This window comes from Equus przewalskii, chromosome 26 (genome assembly GCF_037783145.1).
Source record: "Equus przewalskii isolate Varuska chromosome 26, EquPr2, whole genome shotgun sequence".
In the NCBI taxonomy this organism is placed as follows: Eukaryota; Metazoa; Chordata; class Mammalia; order Perissodactyla; family Equidae; genus Equus; species Equus przewalskii.
Window position 1 is genome coordinate 37983782 of NC_091856.1, and position 18735 is coordinate 38002516.

General features: G+C 49.1%; 1 protein-coding gene across 18 annotated transcripts in view; it reads left to right on the plus strand.

Moving 5' to 3' along the window:
* Positions 1-18735, plus strand: part of CAMSAP1 (calmodulin regulated spectrin associated protein 1) — a 68524-nt gene that overhangs the window by 19574 nt on the left and 30215 nt on the right. For 14 of the 18 annotated variants that reach the window (XR_011533460.1, XR_011533461.1, XM_070595891.1 and 11 more), the window contains 2 exons: positions 10828-11090; positions 12198-12359. The exons of the other annotated variants lie outside the window; for them this stretch is intronic. Coding sequence is in view for 12 of the 14 variants with exons in the window: in XM_070595891.1 (XP_070451992.1) it covers positions 10828-11090; positions 12198-12359 (425 nt within the window). In the remaining 2 variants the exon portion in view is untranslated. The remainder of the gene's footprint in view (positions 1-10827; positions 11091-12197; positions 12360-18735) is intronic. 18 annotated transcript variants of the gene reach the window in all.

Genomic DNA, 18735 nt, shown 5'->3' on the forward strand with positions numbered 1-18735 from the left:
ACACTTTTGTGACACAGTGTCTGCCATTTATCCTCTCTACTGTGTTTTCTCTCCTCTGTGTCTAATCTGCTGTTGAACAATCCATTGTATAAAATTAAGTTTAGTTACTGTGTTTTTCTGTTCTAGAATTTCTACTTGGCTCTTTTTCTCATCCGCCAAGTTCTTTTTTTTGTAATTTCCACTTTTCTGCCAAAATTCTTGATCTTGTCCTTTTTCCTTTCACTGTTTTTATAGTTTTCTTTTTTTGTCATTTTGATATGTGCAGGATCTGTTCCATGCTCCCCTCCTGTTCACTTCCTGTCACTGGTTGCTTTGGGTTTTCTGTCGCTTGAGGATGATTGTCCCTGAGCCAACAGCTGTGCCGGTCTCTGCCACAGTCCGGATTGACGCGAGGTGTGTAGGTCCGTGCCTGGGATCTGAAACTGTGAACCCCTGGCTGCCAAAGCAGAGTGCGTGAACTTAACCACTGTGCCAGCCCTTCCTTTCAGTATTTTAAGCATAGTCTTTGCAGGCCTGTGGCTGACAGTCCCCGTTAGGGGTCCTTAGGGCCTATCACTTCAGCTTTGGGTTTTGGCAGTTTGATTATGAAGTGTCTGGGCATGTTTTCCTTCCATTGCTTCTGTTTGGGTTTTCCAGCCTTCCTAAACCTGTGAATTGATGTCCTTCACCAAATATAGGGAGATTTTGGCTGTTATTTATTTACATGCTTTTTATGTACCAATATCTTTTCTGCATGTAACACAAATGTTAGAACTTTTTATGTTGTCCCGCAGCTCCCTAAGGCTCTTCATTTTATTCAGTCTCTGTTCTTTGGATTGCTAATTTCCGTTGATCTGTCTTCAAGTTCACTGACTCTTTTCTCTGTCGTCTTCATTCTTTTGTTGAATCCATGATTGAATGTTTTGGTAATATTGTACTTTTCAGTTCTGAAATTTTGATTCTCTTTTTATAGTTATTTCTCTGCTGAGGACTTCCATCTTTCCATTTATTTCAGGAGTCCTCCCCTTGACCTCTTGGAGCCAGTTATAATAGTTTCTTTAAAGTCTTTGATAATTCTAACATGTGGGTTGTCTCAGGGTGGGCATCTGTGGGTTGTCTTTTCTCCTGAGAATTTGCCACATTTCCTGGTTCTTTGTATGCTGAGTAATTATGGATCGTGTCCTGGACATGTTGGATCTTCCATGGTGAGACTGTTTTCTGGGTCCTGCTAACATCTTCTGGATGATGTGGATACTTTCTGGTGGGTGGTTTTGCAGCTGGGTTGCAGTAAACCCTGTTAGGTTCACACCACAAGTCTGTCTTGCCATTTGTGGGTGGTGGTTGTAAGGTAAGTTCAGATCTTTGGGTCTGTCCTGTGTGCACGCGGCTCGGGAGGGAGCCCAGGGTTGTATGGGTTTGTGTGCGGAATTAAGGGTCCTCTTTTAGCTCTCTCCTTTCTTGGATTCCTCCTACACTTTCTGGCTCTAAGGAGCCTCTCCTCCTCCTCTTCTGCCTGGAAGGACAGGGCTCAGTTTTAGCTGCCTGCGCTGTCATCGTGCAGTTCTGCATGACTGGGGGGCCATGGTTGGGATAGTGTGGTGAGAGAAGGAGGAAAGCAGTAACAGGCACCCTCATGCTCTCTGGGCAGTGAGATGAGTTCCTTTTAGAGCTCTGGCTGCCCGCACTGTCACTGTAGTTCTCCACTGGTCAGGCTGGAGGGGAAGAAAGGGATGTAAAGCCCAGAACTCCCCCACCCTCCAGCTGGCAGGGCCCTTTTCCTGGTGCTCTGGCCAGAGAGATGGGGTTTCTCTGACTCCTGGCTAGCTGTGCCTGCTGCACGGTGCTGGGTCTGGGCTGCCCTCAGGTCCCAGCCGGCAGAGGAGACCGAGCTGGGGACCCTACCAGTGTTGCTTCTTCAAGCTCTGCCTCTCCTCCCCACGTTGCCTGCCCTTGTTTGTGTTTAGAACCCCCAGTTGTTGCTTTTGGTCTTCTGTGCAGAGTTTTAGTTATCAGTTGGGGAGAGGCTGTGCTGGACTGACTTCACCTTGGCAGCAGCACAAGTCTGTGAGCCTGTTTCTGAGCCTGTTTCTGTTGTTTGTTGTTTTCTGCTGGCTTTTGTTCAGTTTAGCATTTGCTTATCTGCTTAGTTTTCATTTGTGTGGAATGTATGAAATAGTTGAAAGATTCTAGAAATCGCTTAAGGCCTTCCTCCAGGCGGAAGTTACATTTTCTTCTAGACACCAACAGGCCGTGACCCCTTGCTCCAGTTCATGGGTTGGGGTGCTTCTGAGCCATACTGCAGTGCTTTCGAGGGCTGCTCTACTTAGATACACTCCTGCTCTTAGGGCGCAGCCCTTGAGGTTCCCGTCCAGAGTGTGTGGGAGATTACCAGGGTCCCCTGCTCCCTTTGTCAGGCCCTGGAGTCCAGATTTTGTCCTTACAACTTGGGCGGGGCCAGAAATGCAGCCTACCCTCTTCACTGCCTCCTCTAGAAGGGATGGAGCCTCCTGGGAGAAAGGTGGGCCGCGCCCTTGGGCCAGAGTGGTGTCAGCATGTTGGGCTCTTTCGATTGCAATTTCTCCTTGATCTTGGCCTGGTGACCCTTCACCATCTTGTTAGCTGGCCCTAGCCTTCACAGGTGTTAATTGTGTGTGTACTGCCCTTGTAGTTGTCTCTCCGTCATTCCTGGAAGAACTCCTCTCCATGTAGGTCCTTGAAGATACTGTTTATTTGGTCATCTGTTTGATGGGTTCTCGTCCCTTTCCAGGTGGAGGTGACTCAGTTGCATCTCCTTTACACTGGCGTGTGGTGTCTTTTATGCAGGGAGAGGGACTGGAGTCAGTCCCTTCCTGGTGAGTCTTTGAGGTGTGAATGTGGAGCGTCTTGCCTCAAGCTGGAGAGACCCTGGTGTTCAAGTTTGTGCCATTCCCGTTTATCACCTTCCCGCTAAACCATCTTGCCCCTTGGGAAGTCTGTCCCTTGCGCAGGCACTGTCCTTGGTAAGAGCTATTCCCCGAGTTGTACTTGGGGCCTTGCAATGTAGGGGAGGCGGAGGAGAGACGTGTGGAGGGTCAATCCATCTGCTTCACCCCTGTCAGGTTCCACGGCATCCTTATGGTACCCGCCGCCGTCGCGTGGGGCCAGTGTTGAGCAGCCCGTGGAAGAGTTCAGGCAGTGCTGCGAGGTTTTCTGCCTGCCCTTCTCTTCGCCACTGCCTGGCCCTAGTCTTCGGTTCCCCTCTGTTCTGGAACGTCTTTCCAGGGTTTTCTTAGAGTTTTGTGTTAGTTTTTTTGTTCATTTAAAAAATGTCCTTTGGGGGGCTGGCCCCATGGCCGTGGTTAAGTTCGCGTACTCTGCTTTGGTGGCCCAGGGTTTCACCAGTTTGGATCCTGGGCGTGGTCATGGCACTGCTCTTCAGGCAATGCTGAGGCGGCATCCCACATGCCACAACTGGAAGGACCCACAACTAAAATATGCAACTACGTACTGGGGGGCTTTGGAGAGACGAAGGAAAAATAAAAAAATCTTAAAAAAAAAAGAAAAAAATGTCCTTCTTGGAGTGTGGTTATGAAAACTGCTAACATTTTTGTCAGGTAATTCTGCACCTGGGTCATCGTGGGGTTGGGGTCTGTTGATGGCCTTCCCCACTAGTTGTAGATTTTCTTCTCTCTTTTCTTTGGTGAGTAAATTTGGATTGTGTCTTGGACACTCTGACTCTTCTCTGTGACACTCTGTCCTGTTAAAAGCTGCAGAATGTTGATTTTTTTATTAGATAGGTGGTCAAGCCAGTTAGATTGAGACTGGAAGTCCTGATGACCCACCTTCTGTGGGCCGTGGTTCAGGGTTGGTTCAGTCTTCAGGGCCTTTGTGGTGCCGTTCTGGCCTTTCCACGGGATCCCAGTGTGAAACCTGGGCCCTAGTTTAGTTCTCAAAGTCATTGTTCTGATTTCAGTTGTTGTCACATGTGGGCCACTCAGGGTCGTCCAGGACAGTAACCACAGATTGTAGGATCTCTTACCCAGCCCCCTCTTCTCTGCGACACCCCACCCTGGGAGTTCCCAGGAGTCTCCCTTCCTGGTCTTCTGGCTAGAAGCTGAGCCTATACACTTCCCCTGCCTCAGCAAAGGGGGAGGAAAGGGCCCAGGGGTGCCGTCTCTCCCGCTGCTCTTGGAATATGGTTTTGTCATTGGTGCTTGCCTGTACAGGGCAGGAAAGTCAGTGGGCTCTGCCTGGTGGGGGCCATATGTCAGCTGTGTTCTTTTTCTTCTGTCTGGCATCTCCAGCATTGGGCTGGAGTGTGGGTAGGGGTCCAGAGTTAGAAGACCCCTTGGTCATTTTCACCTCACCGTATAGTTATTTTTGTGAGTGCTTGTTTCCACAACTACAAGCGTCTTCTCGATGGAGAGACTCAGCCACCTTTGGAGCCTCTGCAGGTGATTCTCAGTGAGTGGTGCAAATGCTGATACTGCGGAGGCACAGGCCCTTCTGGTGGTCGGTCCAGGGTGGGGCTGGACACCCGTCATTGAGACTCGCTGTGATGCTGTGTCGTTGTGGCTGCACAGTCTTTGCTTTCCTCGGGCAGAGTTGGAGCCTCTGGAAGTCCCAGGCTTCAGATTGGGGTGGCCATGAGGGGACGCCTGCTGGGGTCCTTGCCTACCGTGTGCTGCCACATCTCCCTCGCCCTGCCCTGGGTGCAGTGCTGTGGCCTCGGTTGACTGGATGGGGCATGGCATGATGGCCTCAGAAGCAGCAGCAGAACAGTGCTTCCTTGATGCATCTTTTTAGTCTTGTGACGATGGTATCGAGAACAGAATGAGAGCTAAAATGTGCGTGAGTTTGAGCTCAAGCTCTGCTCTCTGCGCCATGACCTGTGTTCATGCCATAACTAATCCTCACCCACCCCAGGAGACGGCTCTTAGTGCCCGTGACTTACACCTGGGCCTGGGGGCAAAGGGGCCGAGTCAGAGTGCACTGGGTCAAGGCCAGGCCGCAGTGCTCAGGCCTTGCCCTCAGCTGCACGTGGTCCTGCCTTCATGAGACCGCATGCAGACCCTCTGTTCACCGGCAGCTGCCGCCCCTTCCTGTTCCCTTCTGCGTTTAGCTTCGGCCTGGTTTTGACCGCAGACCTGCATAGTCTTCTCATCCTTCACGTTGCCTTTCCATCAGTCCACGCTGAAGCCTCAGCCTAGGTCTCTCCAGTGAGCCACAGTGAACGCGCCCCTTTGGCTACTGATGCTCTTGGAGGATGACAGACTGGTGTCACTGCAGATCATTCTCTGAGGTCATGTGTCCAGGCCATTGTCCTCAGTCCACTGTCCCTCAGACACTGATCTTTAAGCCACTCTGTCTAAGGCCGGTGTCCCTCCGACTAGTGTCCCTCATACACTGACCCTCAGGACAATCTCCCTTGGGCCAGTGTCCCTCAAGCCAATATCCTCAGACCAGTGTCCCTCAGACACTGATCCTCAGGCCACTTTTCCTAAGGCTGGTGTCCCTCCAACCAGTGTCCCTCATACACTGACCCTCAGGCCAGTCTCCCTCAGGCCGGTGTCCCTCAGACATTGACTGTCAGACCAGTGTCCCTCAGGCCAATATCCTCAGACCAGTGTCCCTCTGACACTGACCCTTGTGCCACTCTCCGTCAGACCAGTGTCCTCAGACCACCATCCCTCAGGCAGTGCCCCTCAGAGAGTGCAGTGTCTGGCTCTTAGTCCATCTGGAGACCCCTGCCCACAATCCTTTGTGGTCCCGAGTCAGGGTCGGTCCCAAGTCAGGGTCCTCCCGCCCAGGGCCTTCCACTCGCGGATGCCCTACCTCCTGCTTTCCAGGAGCATCCGATGGGAATTCCCTCAAGCAGTAGCCACTGTACACACTCACCTGCTTCTTCCCCATCCTTCCTCCCTTTCTCCCTGTCACAGCCAGAGACATGGCTCCCCCCTGCTTGGTTCTGTCCCCTCCCACCCCCGGGCTTTCAGCCCCTCCTCTTGGCAGGCTTTTCTTCCATCACCAGCTAAACCTGCTCATGGTTCCCCAGTCCTTCAAGCACTCACGTCTTTTGACCCCACTTTCTCCTTCAAACCGAAAGGAGATACCAGCTCACTCCTCACTCCCATCCATTCGCTCTTTACCATACTTCCCACCGCTTTTTGCAAGGGCCCTGGCCACCACTTGGTTGCTACATCCATGGAAATCTTGAAGTCCTCCTTGTATTTCCTCTCTTGTCCTCCCACTTTGAAATGTTCTTTCTGCGGCCACAGACACCCCACACTCTGTCGCACCCCTTCTATGCTCACTGCTCAGCCTCTGTCTCTGGCTTCTCTTCCCATGTCTGCCCCATGCACGGGGTGTCCCTAGGTTTCCCCGACCGGCTTCTGTTCTCACTGTGCCCTTCTCCTCCTGGAGGACTTCATCCATCCCTGTGGGTATAGATTATTATTCAGAGGGAATAGATTCCAAACTTACGTCTCTGGCTAGCCCCTTTCTCTTGTGCTCCATTTCCATATTCTCCCTCTCGCAAATCTCATCTTGGGTCCTACAGGCGCCTCAACAGTGTCACATCTAGAATGGGATGTCCTCGCCTGACTGTCCTCCTCCATGTTCTAGGTGTCTGTGTTAGTCAAAGGCACTGTCCTGCACCTGGTTGGTGAAGTGGGGTCTTTGGTGTCTTTCTTGGTCACACCTCAAGCCCTGATGCTGACACCTCCTGGGTGTCTGCACCCTTTCCCAGTGCTGCCTGCCTCCATTTGTCACTCAGTCTGGTGACTGCAGTGGCCTCCTGCTTTGCAGGCTTGTCCTCCACCCTCCTGCCCTGGGACCCGAGCAGATAGTGTCTCATTGTCCTCCAACTTCTCTGACCCCTCACCCCACCTGGGCTGGTCCCCTCCCTTGTCACAGGCCCTCAGATCACCTGAGCCTGCCTGTTCCTTGCTAGACCCGCTGATGTCCTCAAACCCTCCTAGTGCAGGCTTGTGTAGGTGCTTAGTTGAGAAGCTGTTGAAGGAAGGGAGGGAGGACTAATGCGGCCGGGTGGTTGCTCCGTGTGATACTGACCTGCTGCGCTTCCCTAGAATTCTCTCACTAGGAGCATTTCCTCGTGTTCCCCCTGCCCGCTCCATCGGCTGCTGAGAGCCTGGCTGCTTCCTTCCCTGGGAAGCTTCTCTGGCCTCCCCAGCCCACAGTCCTGCTCGGATGGCTCATCGGCACCCCAGTGCACCCCCCACCCTGTGTGACACCCGCCACGTTTGTGGGAATTGCCTGGTGACTTTTCGGTCGTCCTCAAAGGCTCCTCCTTGAGAGCAATGACTTGTCTCATCCTCTTGACCCCCACGTTTCGTGCTTTTTGTGGCTCACAGGCGGTGCTCAGTAAATAATTGCTGAACAAAGGAAAACTTCTAACAAACTGTCTTACTGGCTTGTAGAGGAATTGAAGAATAAGCCACTGGAAATAGGTTCAAGGCATTTACAAAGTTGTCTGCTTTTAAGCAGTCTTTGATTTTGATATGACTGATGAGAAATTTCAGACCTGCAGTAGTTAACGGTACTGAGGCAAATCAGGTGACTAAGCTCACGTCTGAGGGCAGCGGCTGCCATGGAGGGCCTGTGCAGGAGCACGGCTTCAGGCACTCAGTGGGGAGCTCGAGGCTGGGGCACCCACAGCTGGAGCAGAGGGATCCCATACACTTAGGAGGGCTTCGTTAAAGTCCGGAGCCTGTGTCTTCAGTGGTTGCGTCGTTTCCCTTACCTCTCTTTATCCTGAATCTGAAATTTATGTGAACCAATTGCAGGATTCACATTTATATATAATTTAAAAATTGATTATGTGAATCAATTTGTATTGATTGTTTTTGAAAGTTTCACTAAGCAGGCCACCCCCTGGAGAACATTTCTCCCCGGTGGACTGTCAGGAGAAGCCTGCTTCAGAGCCGTGGTTGCTGACCTCCTGCCTACCACGTTCCTGCGTTCCAGGAGGTTGTGTCTTTCTACACCTGTGCCCATGGATGCTCATCCTTCCTGGGGCCAACCCTCCACCTGTGCCTGTGTTCTGTCCCCTCTTCCTAGGGCTGTGACCCTGAGGAATCTTCCTCTCCGAGTCCTGCAGGTCTCTGCTGTCCTAGAGGGGAGCCCATCTGTCAGCCAAGTGAGAAGTGAGGTGGCTTAGACTAGGGGGACAGCAGTGATGTGATGGGTGGCTGTGGCATGGCAGGAAGTTGTCATTTTCTGGATACATTTTAAATGGAAAGTCAGCCAGAGCTGCCAGTGGGTTGCCAGGAAGGGAAGAGACAGATGACCCTGAAGCTTTTGGTCTGAGCAGCTGACCTGGAGACGAAGCGCAGGAGGGGCAGTTTTGGGAGGTGTTAGAGTTCACTTATGGGTACATTAGGCTCGAGGTCCCCAGACCTGCACATGCAGATCTCAAGGAACGGGGATAGAGGAGCTCAGGGAAGTGGCCAGGCTCAGGATGTGCATTTGGGAATGACCGCCCACACGTGGTCCTTCAGGCCATGAAACTGACTGAGGTCACCTGGGCAGTAAACTGGAAAGTGCCCCCTTCTAGCACTTGGGGAAATGAGGGGGAACTAGCAGAGGAGATGGAGGCAGGGCAGGCGTTGAGAGACGGGAGGGGGCAGCGAGAGGTGTCTCAACCCTGTCACTGGGGCCCTGGCTGGCTGGGCTGCTGCTGCCCAAAGTAACGCTTGTATCCTTCCCCATAACTGGCAGGAACTTCTGAAAATGTACTATGATCGTGGAACTCCCTGACTCAGGGAGACCCTGCCTCCCGTCTGGCTCAGAACCGGGTCCCACGTCCTCTGTGCGTGTCCTCCCAGGCTACCGTCCACTCCCTGGGACAGCTCACTCTGGTTTGTGTGCAGCTGGCTCCCTTTTCTCCCTTGGCTCCCCACTCATGTGTCACCTTGACTGCCTACAAAGAAAGCAGAGATCTTCCCACTGGAGTTTTTGGTGGAACCTACTTTTTTTATTATTGGTATGATCTGTTCTGTTTCAGAACTCCGAACAGTTTCAAGACAGGATGGTTCCTGATGTGATTGACATGTGTGGGGTTTGGATCAGATTTGTCCCCTGAGCCAGGGGTGTGTCACCAGTCTTGTAGAGCTGGAGCTGATGCTCACTCTGTCCACCCACAGGGCTGCCATGGCACTCGTGAGATATGTGTTTTCTTTTTTTTTGAGGAAGACTAGCCCTGAGCTAACTACTGCCAATCCTCCTCTCTTTGCTGAGGAAGACTGGTCCTGAGCTAACATCTGTGCCCATTTTCCTCTACTTTATATGTGGTACGCCTACCACAGCATGGCGTGCCAAGCAGTGCCGCGTCCGCAGCTAGGATCCGAACTCGTGAACCCCAGGCTGCTGAAGCGGGATGTGCGCACTTAACCGCTATGCCACTGGGCCGGCCCTGAGATATGTGTAATGATGCTTAAAAACTGCAGTGCAGCGTCACTATTAGCAGCTGCTGTTAGAAATAAGAAACCAAGCACGGAGTGCCAGGAAATGAAGAGGGCCCCCAGCCCTGTGGCTAACTGACCCAGGGCTCAGACAGTAACGCCTGTGAAGAGAGTGGAAGGAGCCGGGGTCCTGTTGGAGAGCCTTTGCAAAGCTGCCTCTTCCCTTGGGTGGAGCGTGAAGCACCTGGCCCCCCGATATGAGGAGAACTCTGCTGGTGTCCTTGTGCACAGCACCAGTGTGACCGCGGTTTCAGTGCTGGGTGTCATGGCTTTCCCACTCGAGCGTTTTTGCAGATACGAGGCTTTTCTGAGCTCTTCCGGAGGTGAGGACAGTTCCAGAAAGCTGTGCTGGGGGAGGTCTTAGGGCAGGGAGTGTGTTAAAGGTCCAGGGGTCTTCATGTGAAGAAATGAGCCTACTCTGTTTAACTTGGTGTTTCCCAATGTGCTGGACTACAGAGTCTCCCCCTCATTTTGGGGGGCGGCAGTTGGCAATCTTGCAGAGCAAACGTGTAGGACACTATTGGGGAGACCATTACAGCTGTCCAGAAAGTGGGCGTCCCCAGCTGCACACATGTGGCTGGTGTGTTGGTGCAGGAGGCAGTATAGACGCTGTGGATTGGACTGTGTCCACAGTTGGTTCCTGCCTCTTGTGACCTTGGGCACATTGCTTACTCTCTCTGTGCCTTAGTTTCCTCATTTGTAACATAGGGACAGTCTTGATTTGATAGAATTGTGGTGTGCTTAAGTAACATGGCTCAAGTGGAGTTTAATGCCACCTGGTCCAAAGATAGTAAAGGCTTGTTGCCGCTGTTCTGTTGTCATGGTCACAGCGGCAGCAGGCCTGGCACTCTGTTCTGTAAAGACCATGGTGTTTGGCCTGCTTGTTGTCTCCAGTTTGACGTCAGAAAGAGGACGCACTTGGCTCCCTCCCCAGGGGTGATGCTGAGTATACCACACAATGTCCCCGCAGTGTGACTAGGTCCTTGTTCTGTGTGCCACATGCTGTTCCCACAGTGTGACCAGGTCCCTGTTCTGTGTGCCACACGCTGTCCTGTGGTGGATCAGGCGCTGTGCAGTCCTAGCCTGACTGCGTCTTGGTTTCATTCAGCCCCACCAACCCCCTCAGGGCTCCTGCCCCTGCTTCTCACTGTCCTACGTCAGGAGAGTTGCTCCATGAGGTGGTGAGGTTACTAAGTGATGTGCATTGCCGTGTCCCCATGGGGGATGAGGAGCGAGTTTCCCATTGCCAGTGGAGGAGATGATGGGATTATGGACTAGCTGAGGTCTTGTATATTGTGAGGCGCCCGTCGTAATTAATGGCACCTTGTCCTCTGGGAGCATTTTGCAGTGGGTGTCGTGCTCACATGGTAATCTTTCCTTGGCTCAGATAACATCCCCGAGGACCTCAGGGACCCCTTTTACATCGACCAGTATGAGCAGGAGCACATCAAGCCGCCTGTCATCAAGCTCCTGCTGTCCAGCGAGTTGTACTGCCGTGTCTGCAGCCTCATCCTGAAAGGTGACCAGGTGGCCGCCTTACAGGGACATCAGTCTGTCATCCAGGCCCTGTCCCGGAAAGGGATTTACGTGATGGAGAGCGATGACACCCCCGTGACGGACCCTGACCTCAGCCGCGCACCCATAAAGATGGTGAGTGGCCTGTACCTCCCCCCCCCCCCACCTCCAGTGTGTCGGGTGCATTTGCCAGGGATACCGTTTGTCTCATACCCACTGGCAGGAGCCTCTGGTGCAATGGGCACTCATGGGCGCCCCAGCCTGTCATGTCGCCAGCTGTCCATGTGTAGCTCGGCTGCATGGATGAGGCAAAGTTGGCCCTGAAACTTCAGGCACAAGATGGTGTAAGCACGAGTGTCCACAAGCTGGCCGAGGTTTGAGTGTGTGCGGTGGTGTCTTGAGTGATATATTTCTCTAAGTGCGAGTGATTGTTTTCGAAAACGGAAAAAACAGCTTCCTCTCAGTTCTTTTTCTCCTGTGCGTGCCGTGTGAGAGAGGAGGCTGAGTCGAGGCACGTTAATAAGAACATCTGGAGGCAGGCTTTTCTGCAGGTGTGACATGTAATCGTTGAGCCCATTTTATTAGATTGTTTCATGTATATCTTGTATTTTTGTGCCAAAATGAAGAAATAAATATGCCTTTTTCTCCCTTAAGCATCCCCCTCCCCATCTTTCTCTGAAAGCCATACCACTGACGTGACTTTTCCAGGCCGCTCCTGGTCTAAGCCAGTTCTGGTGCCTCCTACATTGCTTCTGTGTAGGCTGTTCACTGGCGTTTATGCTCTGTGGTTTTTCACTCTTGGACTTTGTGGATGACGTGTTGTGGCTCAAGAGAATGTTACTCAGGTTCTGGGAAGGAACGGGGTAAGGCACGGCATGAGTTTAGTGTGCAGAGCTCCTGACTGGTACCCAGGGCCTGTTGAGGGTCCTGTGGCCTCAGGCACGTCTGTCTGCCCTCCCGTACCTTTTCCCTCAGCTGCAAAGGAAAGATACGCCCACCCCGTCCGGGCTCTCCCAGGGTTGTCAGGGAGATGAGGAAGGAGGCATCAAGCCCTCCACACTACAGGGGGCCGTGCTGGCTCACCCCGAGGAGGGGCAACGTGTGGATAAAGATCGTAAAATCTCCTTACACAGACAGGAGAAAAACAATGGAACCTCAGAGTTTGGAGTCTGAGTAGGGTCTCCGCATTGAACCTGGTAGGAGAGGCAGGTTTGGGCAATTAACTGCTGCCTCTGCTCCCAGAGTGCCCATATGGCGATGGTGGACGCCCTCATGATGGCCTACACCGTGGAGATGATCAGCATCGAGAAGGTCGTGGCCAGCGTCAAGCGCTTCTCGACATTCAGTGCCTCGAAGGAGCTTCCGTATGACCTCGAGGATGCCATGGTGTTCTGGGTCAACAAGGTGAGTGCTGCAGCCGTGCCCAGAGCGAGAATGTGACTCTGTGGGTCATCCCCTCATCGGGCAGTGTGGACAGGCCGGGGTGCTCCTTGGGTGGCTGGTCCTCTTCCCCCTGAGAGCGGCACTCCCCTTGTGGGTTCTGCTGACACCAGACCCTAGCAGGTAAATGTGCTGTGACAGGAAATGTGTCTGCTGTGGTTCAAACAAAAGCAAGCAGGTGTCCCTCCTGAAGGGGACGAGGAAGGAGCAGAGCAGGGGCTGATGAGTTTGTAGTTGAAAATACGGGCATGTTTATGGTTTAATTAGTAAATTCTTTTTATTTTTATCTTAAGCACCTATATGCATTGGAGTTCTCAGTTTTAAACGGCATTTTGAGCATTAAGAATGGTATCTTCCTAAATGCTGCTTTCTCCCTTTGCTTTCGAAAGCTTACAGTGTCATCTTTTGTACAGTGTGTATAGAGAATGTTTATTTTAGCAGCATGTGATTATTTATAGGGTTACCTTACTTTAGCCTTTTGGGTATTTAGCCTCCTTATTTGCAAAGAGGCGTTCAGTGGGGACACTTTGCTAACAAAACAAAGGACATAGAAGATTAAGCAGCTCCTTGTAAAGTGTACAGGAATTTTTAAATTATTTCATTATACCATTTGCACGTGTATTCTTTATAATGTAAGGGCTTTATAAGAGGTGAAATAAAAATCCAGTGGCCATGGGATTTGTTGAAGAACGTGGCAAAGCCAGGCCAGAGTCTGTGTGGGTTCCCTGTGTGCTGGCCTCCTGCATCACTGTGACAGGCGAGCTTTCTGTCAGGTGTGCATTGTGGCTCCTAAGACAACTGCCCTGCTCTGTCCTTGGTTTCCTACCCAGGTGTGGGTTTGGGGAGTCAGGTGGATGGGCAGACCGCCTTACATCTCTGATCCCGTGGGGAGGTAGAGGGCTTTTCTAGGACTCAGTGGAACCTCTGGGTCCTGGTGTGGGCTCAGTGCCCCTAAGGTCACATCTTGGTGGTGGGTATCACATCTGACTCTTCCCCCAGCTTAGAATAATACTGTGCATGTGGGAGGTGCTCTGCAAGAATTTGGTTAAAATGTAGTGTTTAGGTGCATGTTTCACTAGGAGACTGAACCTTTGGGTGATATTTCTTTAATCCTAGCATGAGCTTCCTATGACCAGAAGTTCAAGTTTCAGCTTTTTTCTTTAACAACTTTTATTAATTTTTCTCCTTATAAAAGAAATGACATGCTTATTATAAAAAATTTAGAGAACCTGGGTGAGCAGACAGAACAAGATATAAATACTCCTTAACCTTACCACCTGTAGATGTGGTGTTCTGATGCATTCTCCTAGTTCTCATTTGTTCAGTGTAACATATCGACTTGAAAGCGCATTGGGTCTTCCCAGATGCAGGAGCGGCGGCCGAGGTTTGCGTTTGGCAGGATGTGGTGAGCAGGCCGCTGCCTGCTGCGGTCTCAGTGCGTGAGAGGCTGAGCTGTCCTCACGCTCCGTGCAGGGGTCTCCGTGTATGGTCACAATTATTTCCCTTCCACTTACTCCTGGTGGACAGTGGTTGTGCCTTAGCCGAGGTTCCTTTTTATAGGCTTTGGATTGGTTTTTGCCAAATTTCTGACCATAAAGATTGTACCATTTTTTTCATACTCTTAGTCCATGTGTCTTTTTTCCATGTCTTGTCATATATTGGATATTATTAAAAAATGCTTGCCAATTCAAAAGGTGAAAAATAGTCTCGTCTTTTACTTGTATTTCTTCATTCACTGGCAAACTTGAAGTTTAAAAAATAGAGTATATGTTTGGCTATTTGTCTGTCTTTTTGGTAGATTACTTTGTTTATCTTTGGCCGTATTTCTTGTGGGAGGGTACGTTCCTTTTTTCCCCACCTCATCAGTTTTCTCATACATATATTTAGGGTGTTAGCCATTTGCCTTCTGTTTTAAATGCCTTCCCAGGTTACCGGCGCCTCTGTTTCCCTGTGGACTTGGCTCCCATGTAGAAGGTGGCCTTCGTACAGACCAGCAGCGTCACTGTGGTGCTCTGGCATGTGAATTCCGGTAGTTCCCTCCATGTTTTCAAGAAACGCACTCTGTCTCTGACTTGGGGTCTGTCCTGGCTCCAGAAGATGTTGCCTTCTGACTTACTCTTATTACAGATGTTGATCATGGCTCACGTGACCCTCCCCTCTGGTCCACGTCTTTCTGCATGGTCACGTGGACTGCTTTGACCAGGTCAGTGGTCGGACTTGACGTTACCACGCGCCCCTTGTCTTGAGCCGTGCTTTGTTTTTCCTGGAGTTAATGCTTCAGTTTCTCATGACCTTTTTTCCCCTTACCCAGTATTTACATTTTTATTCAATGTTTTCCATGTTTTGCAATTTTCTCAGCATTTCCATGTGAATTTAAGTTTCTAGCACTTAATGGAGTTTCCCTCGTGTGAACCGTCTGATGTGGGTGAGCTGTGAGCTCCGGCCGGGGGCTCTCGCTCCGCTGCTTTGCGGTAGGCTCTCTCCAGCGCTGGTGCTCAGTTTTGGTAACTCGTGACTCTAAGGAATTTGTCAGTTTTCCTTAGATTGTTGACTTGATTGGCATAAAGTTCGTAGTGTTTCTTTGCCATCCTTTAGCGTGTGCTCTGTGGCGCTGTCCCTGCTTGTTCCTGCTCTGGGTGACCGCGTGTTTGCTCCTTCCCTTGGCTCATCTGGCGCATCGACTTTATTAATCTCCTAAAAGACTTGCTTTTTTTCTGTTGCTTTCTGTTTAATTTCTCCTCTTGCCTTATTATTTTTTCTTTCTACTTGTTTTGAGTTTAATTTGCTCTCCTTTTAGTTAAGGTAGAGGGTTAGTTCCTTTCCACCCGTCTTCGTTTGGAATATGAACGTTTAAGGCTGCGTCTTCCTGAGTAGGGCCTTAGCTGCGCCTTACACATCTGATGTGTCGTGGCTTCCATCATCCTCTTCAAGATTGCCGGCTTCACGTGTAGACTGTTGTTTAATCAGGGAGTCATCTACAAGTTTGTAGTTTAGTTTCCAAATTTGTAAGGGGGAGTGGCTTTAAATATCTTTTAGTGCTTTGGTTTCTGATTTTGTTGTGGTCGGAGAACATACTTTGTGTGATTTCAGTCCTAAATTTATTGACTTGTCTTCTGGTCCAGCGCATGGTCTTGCAGCATGTTTCTTGTGCACTTGAAAAGAATATTTGTCCTGGCGTTGAGTAGAGTGCTCTTTGTCACTTCAGATTGGTGGTTGGTGGTGTTTGCATCTTCTGGAGTCTTCTTGCCCTGTCAGTCACTTACTCTAAGAGGAGAGTTGACATCTCCAGCTGTAATATTGTCTGTTTTTCCTTTTGGTTGTCTCAGTTTTTGCTTTATGTCTTTCCACACTGTTACTACATTTATACACCTGTGGGATTTTTTTTTTTTTTGCTGAGGAAGACTCACCCTGAACTAACATCTGTTGCCAATCTTCCTCTTTTTGCTCGAGGAAGATTGGCCCTGAGCTAACATCTGTGCCAGTCCTCCTCTATTTTTTATGTGGGTTGCCATCACAGCATGGCTGCTGATGAGTGAGAACTGAACCTGGGCCACTGAAGTGGAGCACACCGAACTTAACCACTAGGCCACGGGGCCGGCCCACACTTGTAGAATTTTTACATCTTCTTGATGAATTAACCCTTTTGTCATCATGAAATGTCTGTCTTTATCACAAGTGATAATCTTTGTCCTGAAGTCTACTTCATTTAATACTAATATGGCTGCTCCAGCTTTCTTATAACTAGTGTGTGCATGGTGTGTCTCTTCCCTTCCTTTTATTTTTAACCTCTTGTCTTTCTATTTTAAGTGAGTTTCGTATGGATACTGTAAGTTGGTCTTGCTTTTTTATTCAGTCTGACAGTCTGTGCCTTATCATTGGAATGTTTACAGCAGTTACATTTAATGTGATTATGGAGGTGTCTGGGTTTTACCATCTTGTCTGCTTTCTCTCTATCTCAGTTTTTCTTTGTCTTTCTTCTCTTCTGACTTATTTTGGATTGAGTACTTTTTAGTGCCCAATTTTATCTTATTTAGTGTCTTATTTTATTTCGTGTCATTTTCTCTCCAGTATTTTTTAGGCTACTTTAAGTTTTACAATATGCATCTTCAGGTTATCACATTCCACCTCCAAGCAGAGTGACACCGTTTCATGGATTGTGTCGGAAATGTCCTTTCCCCTTCTGACCTTTGTGCTACTCTTGTCATTCATTTCATCATAACCTCCGAAACGTGATTTTTGCTTTCAATAGTCAGTTCCCTTTAAAGGAATTAAAAACAGAGAATAATATTTACCCACGTATTTTCCATTTGTGTTGTTCTTCCTTTGTACAGATAGAGTTCTCAAACTCTTTGGTTTCAGGACCCTTTCACACTCTTAAAAATTACTGTGGACCCCAAGAATTAAAAAAAAATTATCGCTATGTACCATATTAGAAATTAAAAGCAAGAAAATTTAAAAATATTTATTAATTCACTTAAAAATAACAGCTCATTTCATGTTAATATGAACAATGTACTTTTTATGAAAAATAACTTTTCAAAAATAAATGGTGATATTTTACAATTTTGTCAGCTTCTTTAATATCTGGCTTACTAGAAAACAGCTGGATTCTCTTCCCTGCTTTTGCATCTTATCTGTTATAATGTGTTATATTTATTGAAGTATATGAAGGAAATCTGGCTCCACATGATATATGGTTGGGAGAGGGGAGAGTATTTCATAATCTTTTCAGAAAATTATCCACGTCTTATTTTGATTCTACACTGAAGCTTGATAAGTGGTAGTTTCTCAAAGGTTAATTGCAGTGTGGAATTTGAAACCATTATCAATTAAATTTTTTTAAAAAAATTGTGATACAGTTGACATGCTGAAAACTCATTATTTAATTAAATTAAATTAATTTATTTTTTGCTGAGGAAGATTTGCCCAGCGCCAACATCTGTTGCCAGTCTTCTTCTTCTTTTGCTGAGGAAGATTTGCCCTGAGCTAACATCCGTGCCAGTCTTCCTCTACTTCACATGTGGGACGCTGCCACAGCATGGCTGACAAGTGGTGTAGGTCCATGCCCAGGATCCAAAGCCACAAACCCAGGCCGGCGAAGTGGAGTGTGCCAAAGTTAACCACTAGGCCATGGGGCCAGCCCCCACTCACTATTTTAAAGTGTGCAGTTTAGTGGTTTTTAATATATTCAGAAGGTCGTACAGCTCCCACCACTAATTCCAAACGTTTTCTCGCACCCTGAAAGAGACTCTGTGCCCGTCAGTTCTCGCTCTCCACCCCTTCCAGCCCCTGCTGGTCACTCATCTGCTTTCTGTCTCTGTGGATTCTTCTCTTCTGGACACTTCGTATACCTGGAGTCATACAGCAGGTGGCCTTGAGCGTCTGCCTTCTTTCAGCTCAGCACAACTCTCAGCCATCTTGAGGCGTTTATCAGCACCTCATTCCTGTTTATGACTGAGTATTACTTGTTATGTCACATTTTGTTTGTTCCTCAGCTGAGGGACATTTGCAGTGTTTCTGCTTTTTAGCTGTTGCGAATGGTGCTGATGTGAACACTTGTTACAAGTGTTTGTGAGGATGCGTTTTTGTTTCTCCTGGCTGTGTCTCTCGGGGTGGAACTGATGGGTCGTATGGGGCTCTTTGTTTAACTTTCTGAAGCAGTGGCGAACTGTTGTCCACAGCGACCGCACCATTTTACGTTTCCACCAGCAGTAGCTGAAGTTTCCACTTTCCACATCCTTGCTAACACTTGTTTTTCTGATTTTTCAGTTCTAGCCGTTCTGTAGGATGTGAAGTGGCGTCTCATTGTGGTTTAGATTCACATTTCCCTGATGGCTAATGACGGGGACCTCTTTTCATGTGCTTATTGGCTATTTGTACATCTCCTTTGGAGAAACGTCTCTTCAAATCCTTTGCCCATTTTGAAATGGATTATTTGTCCTTTTATTGTTCTAAGAATTCTTTTATCTGGTATTCTTGATGCTAGGTCAGTGAACTTTTTGTACTCTGTTATATTAAAGTCATTGTATCTTCTTTGCGTCCTTCCTGGCTCTTTTGCTGGCCTGTAATTCTGTGACATCACACATTGGTCATTTGGAAAAGTGTTCCACTGAGTTGCATAGATTTTCCCAGTGTTGTCACATTTCATGATACAGTATCAAAAATTACATTCATTAATGTCACCACCAATCTAATCAGAAAATCTTTTCCTGGGGCTGGCCCAGTGGCCCAGTGATTAAGTTTGCACGTTCCGATTCTTGGCAGCCCGGGGTTCGCCGGTTTAGATCCTGGGTGTGGACACGGTACCGCTTGGCAAGCCATGCTGTGGTAGGCATCCCAT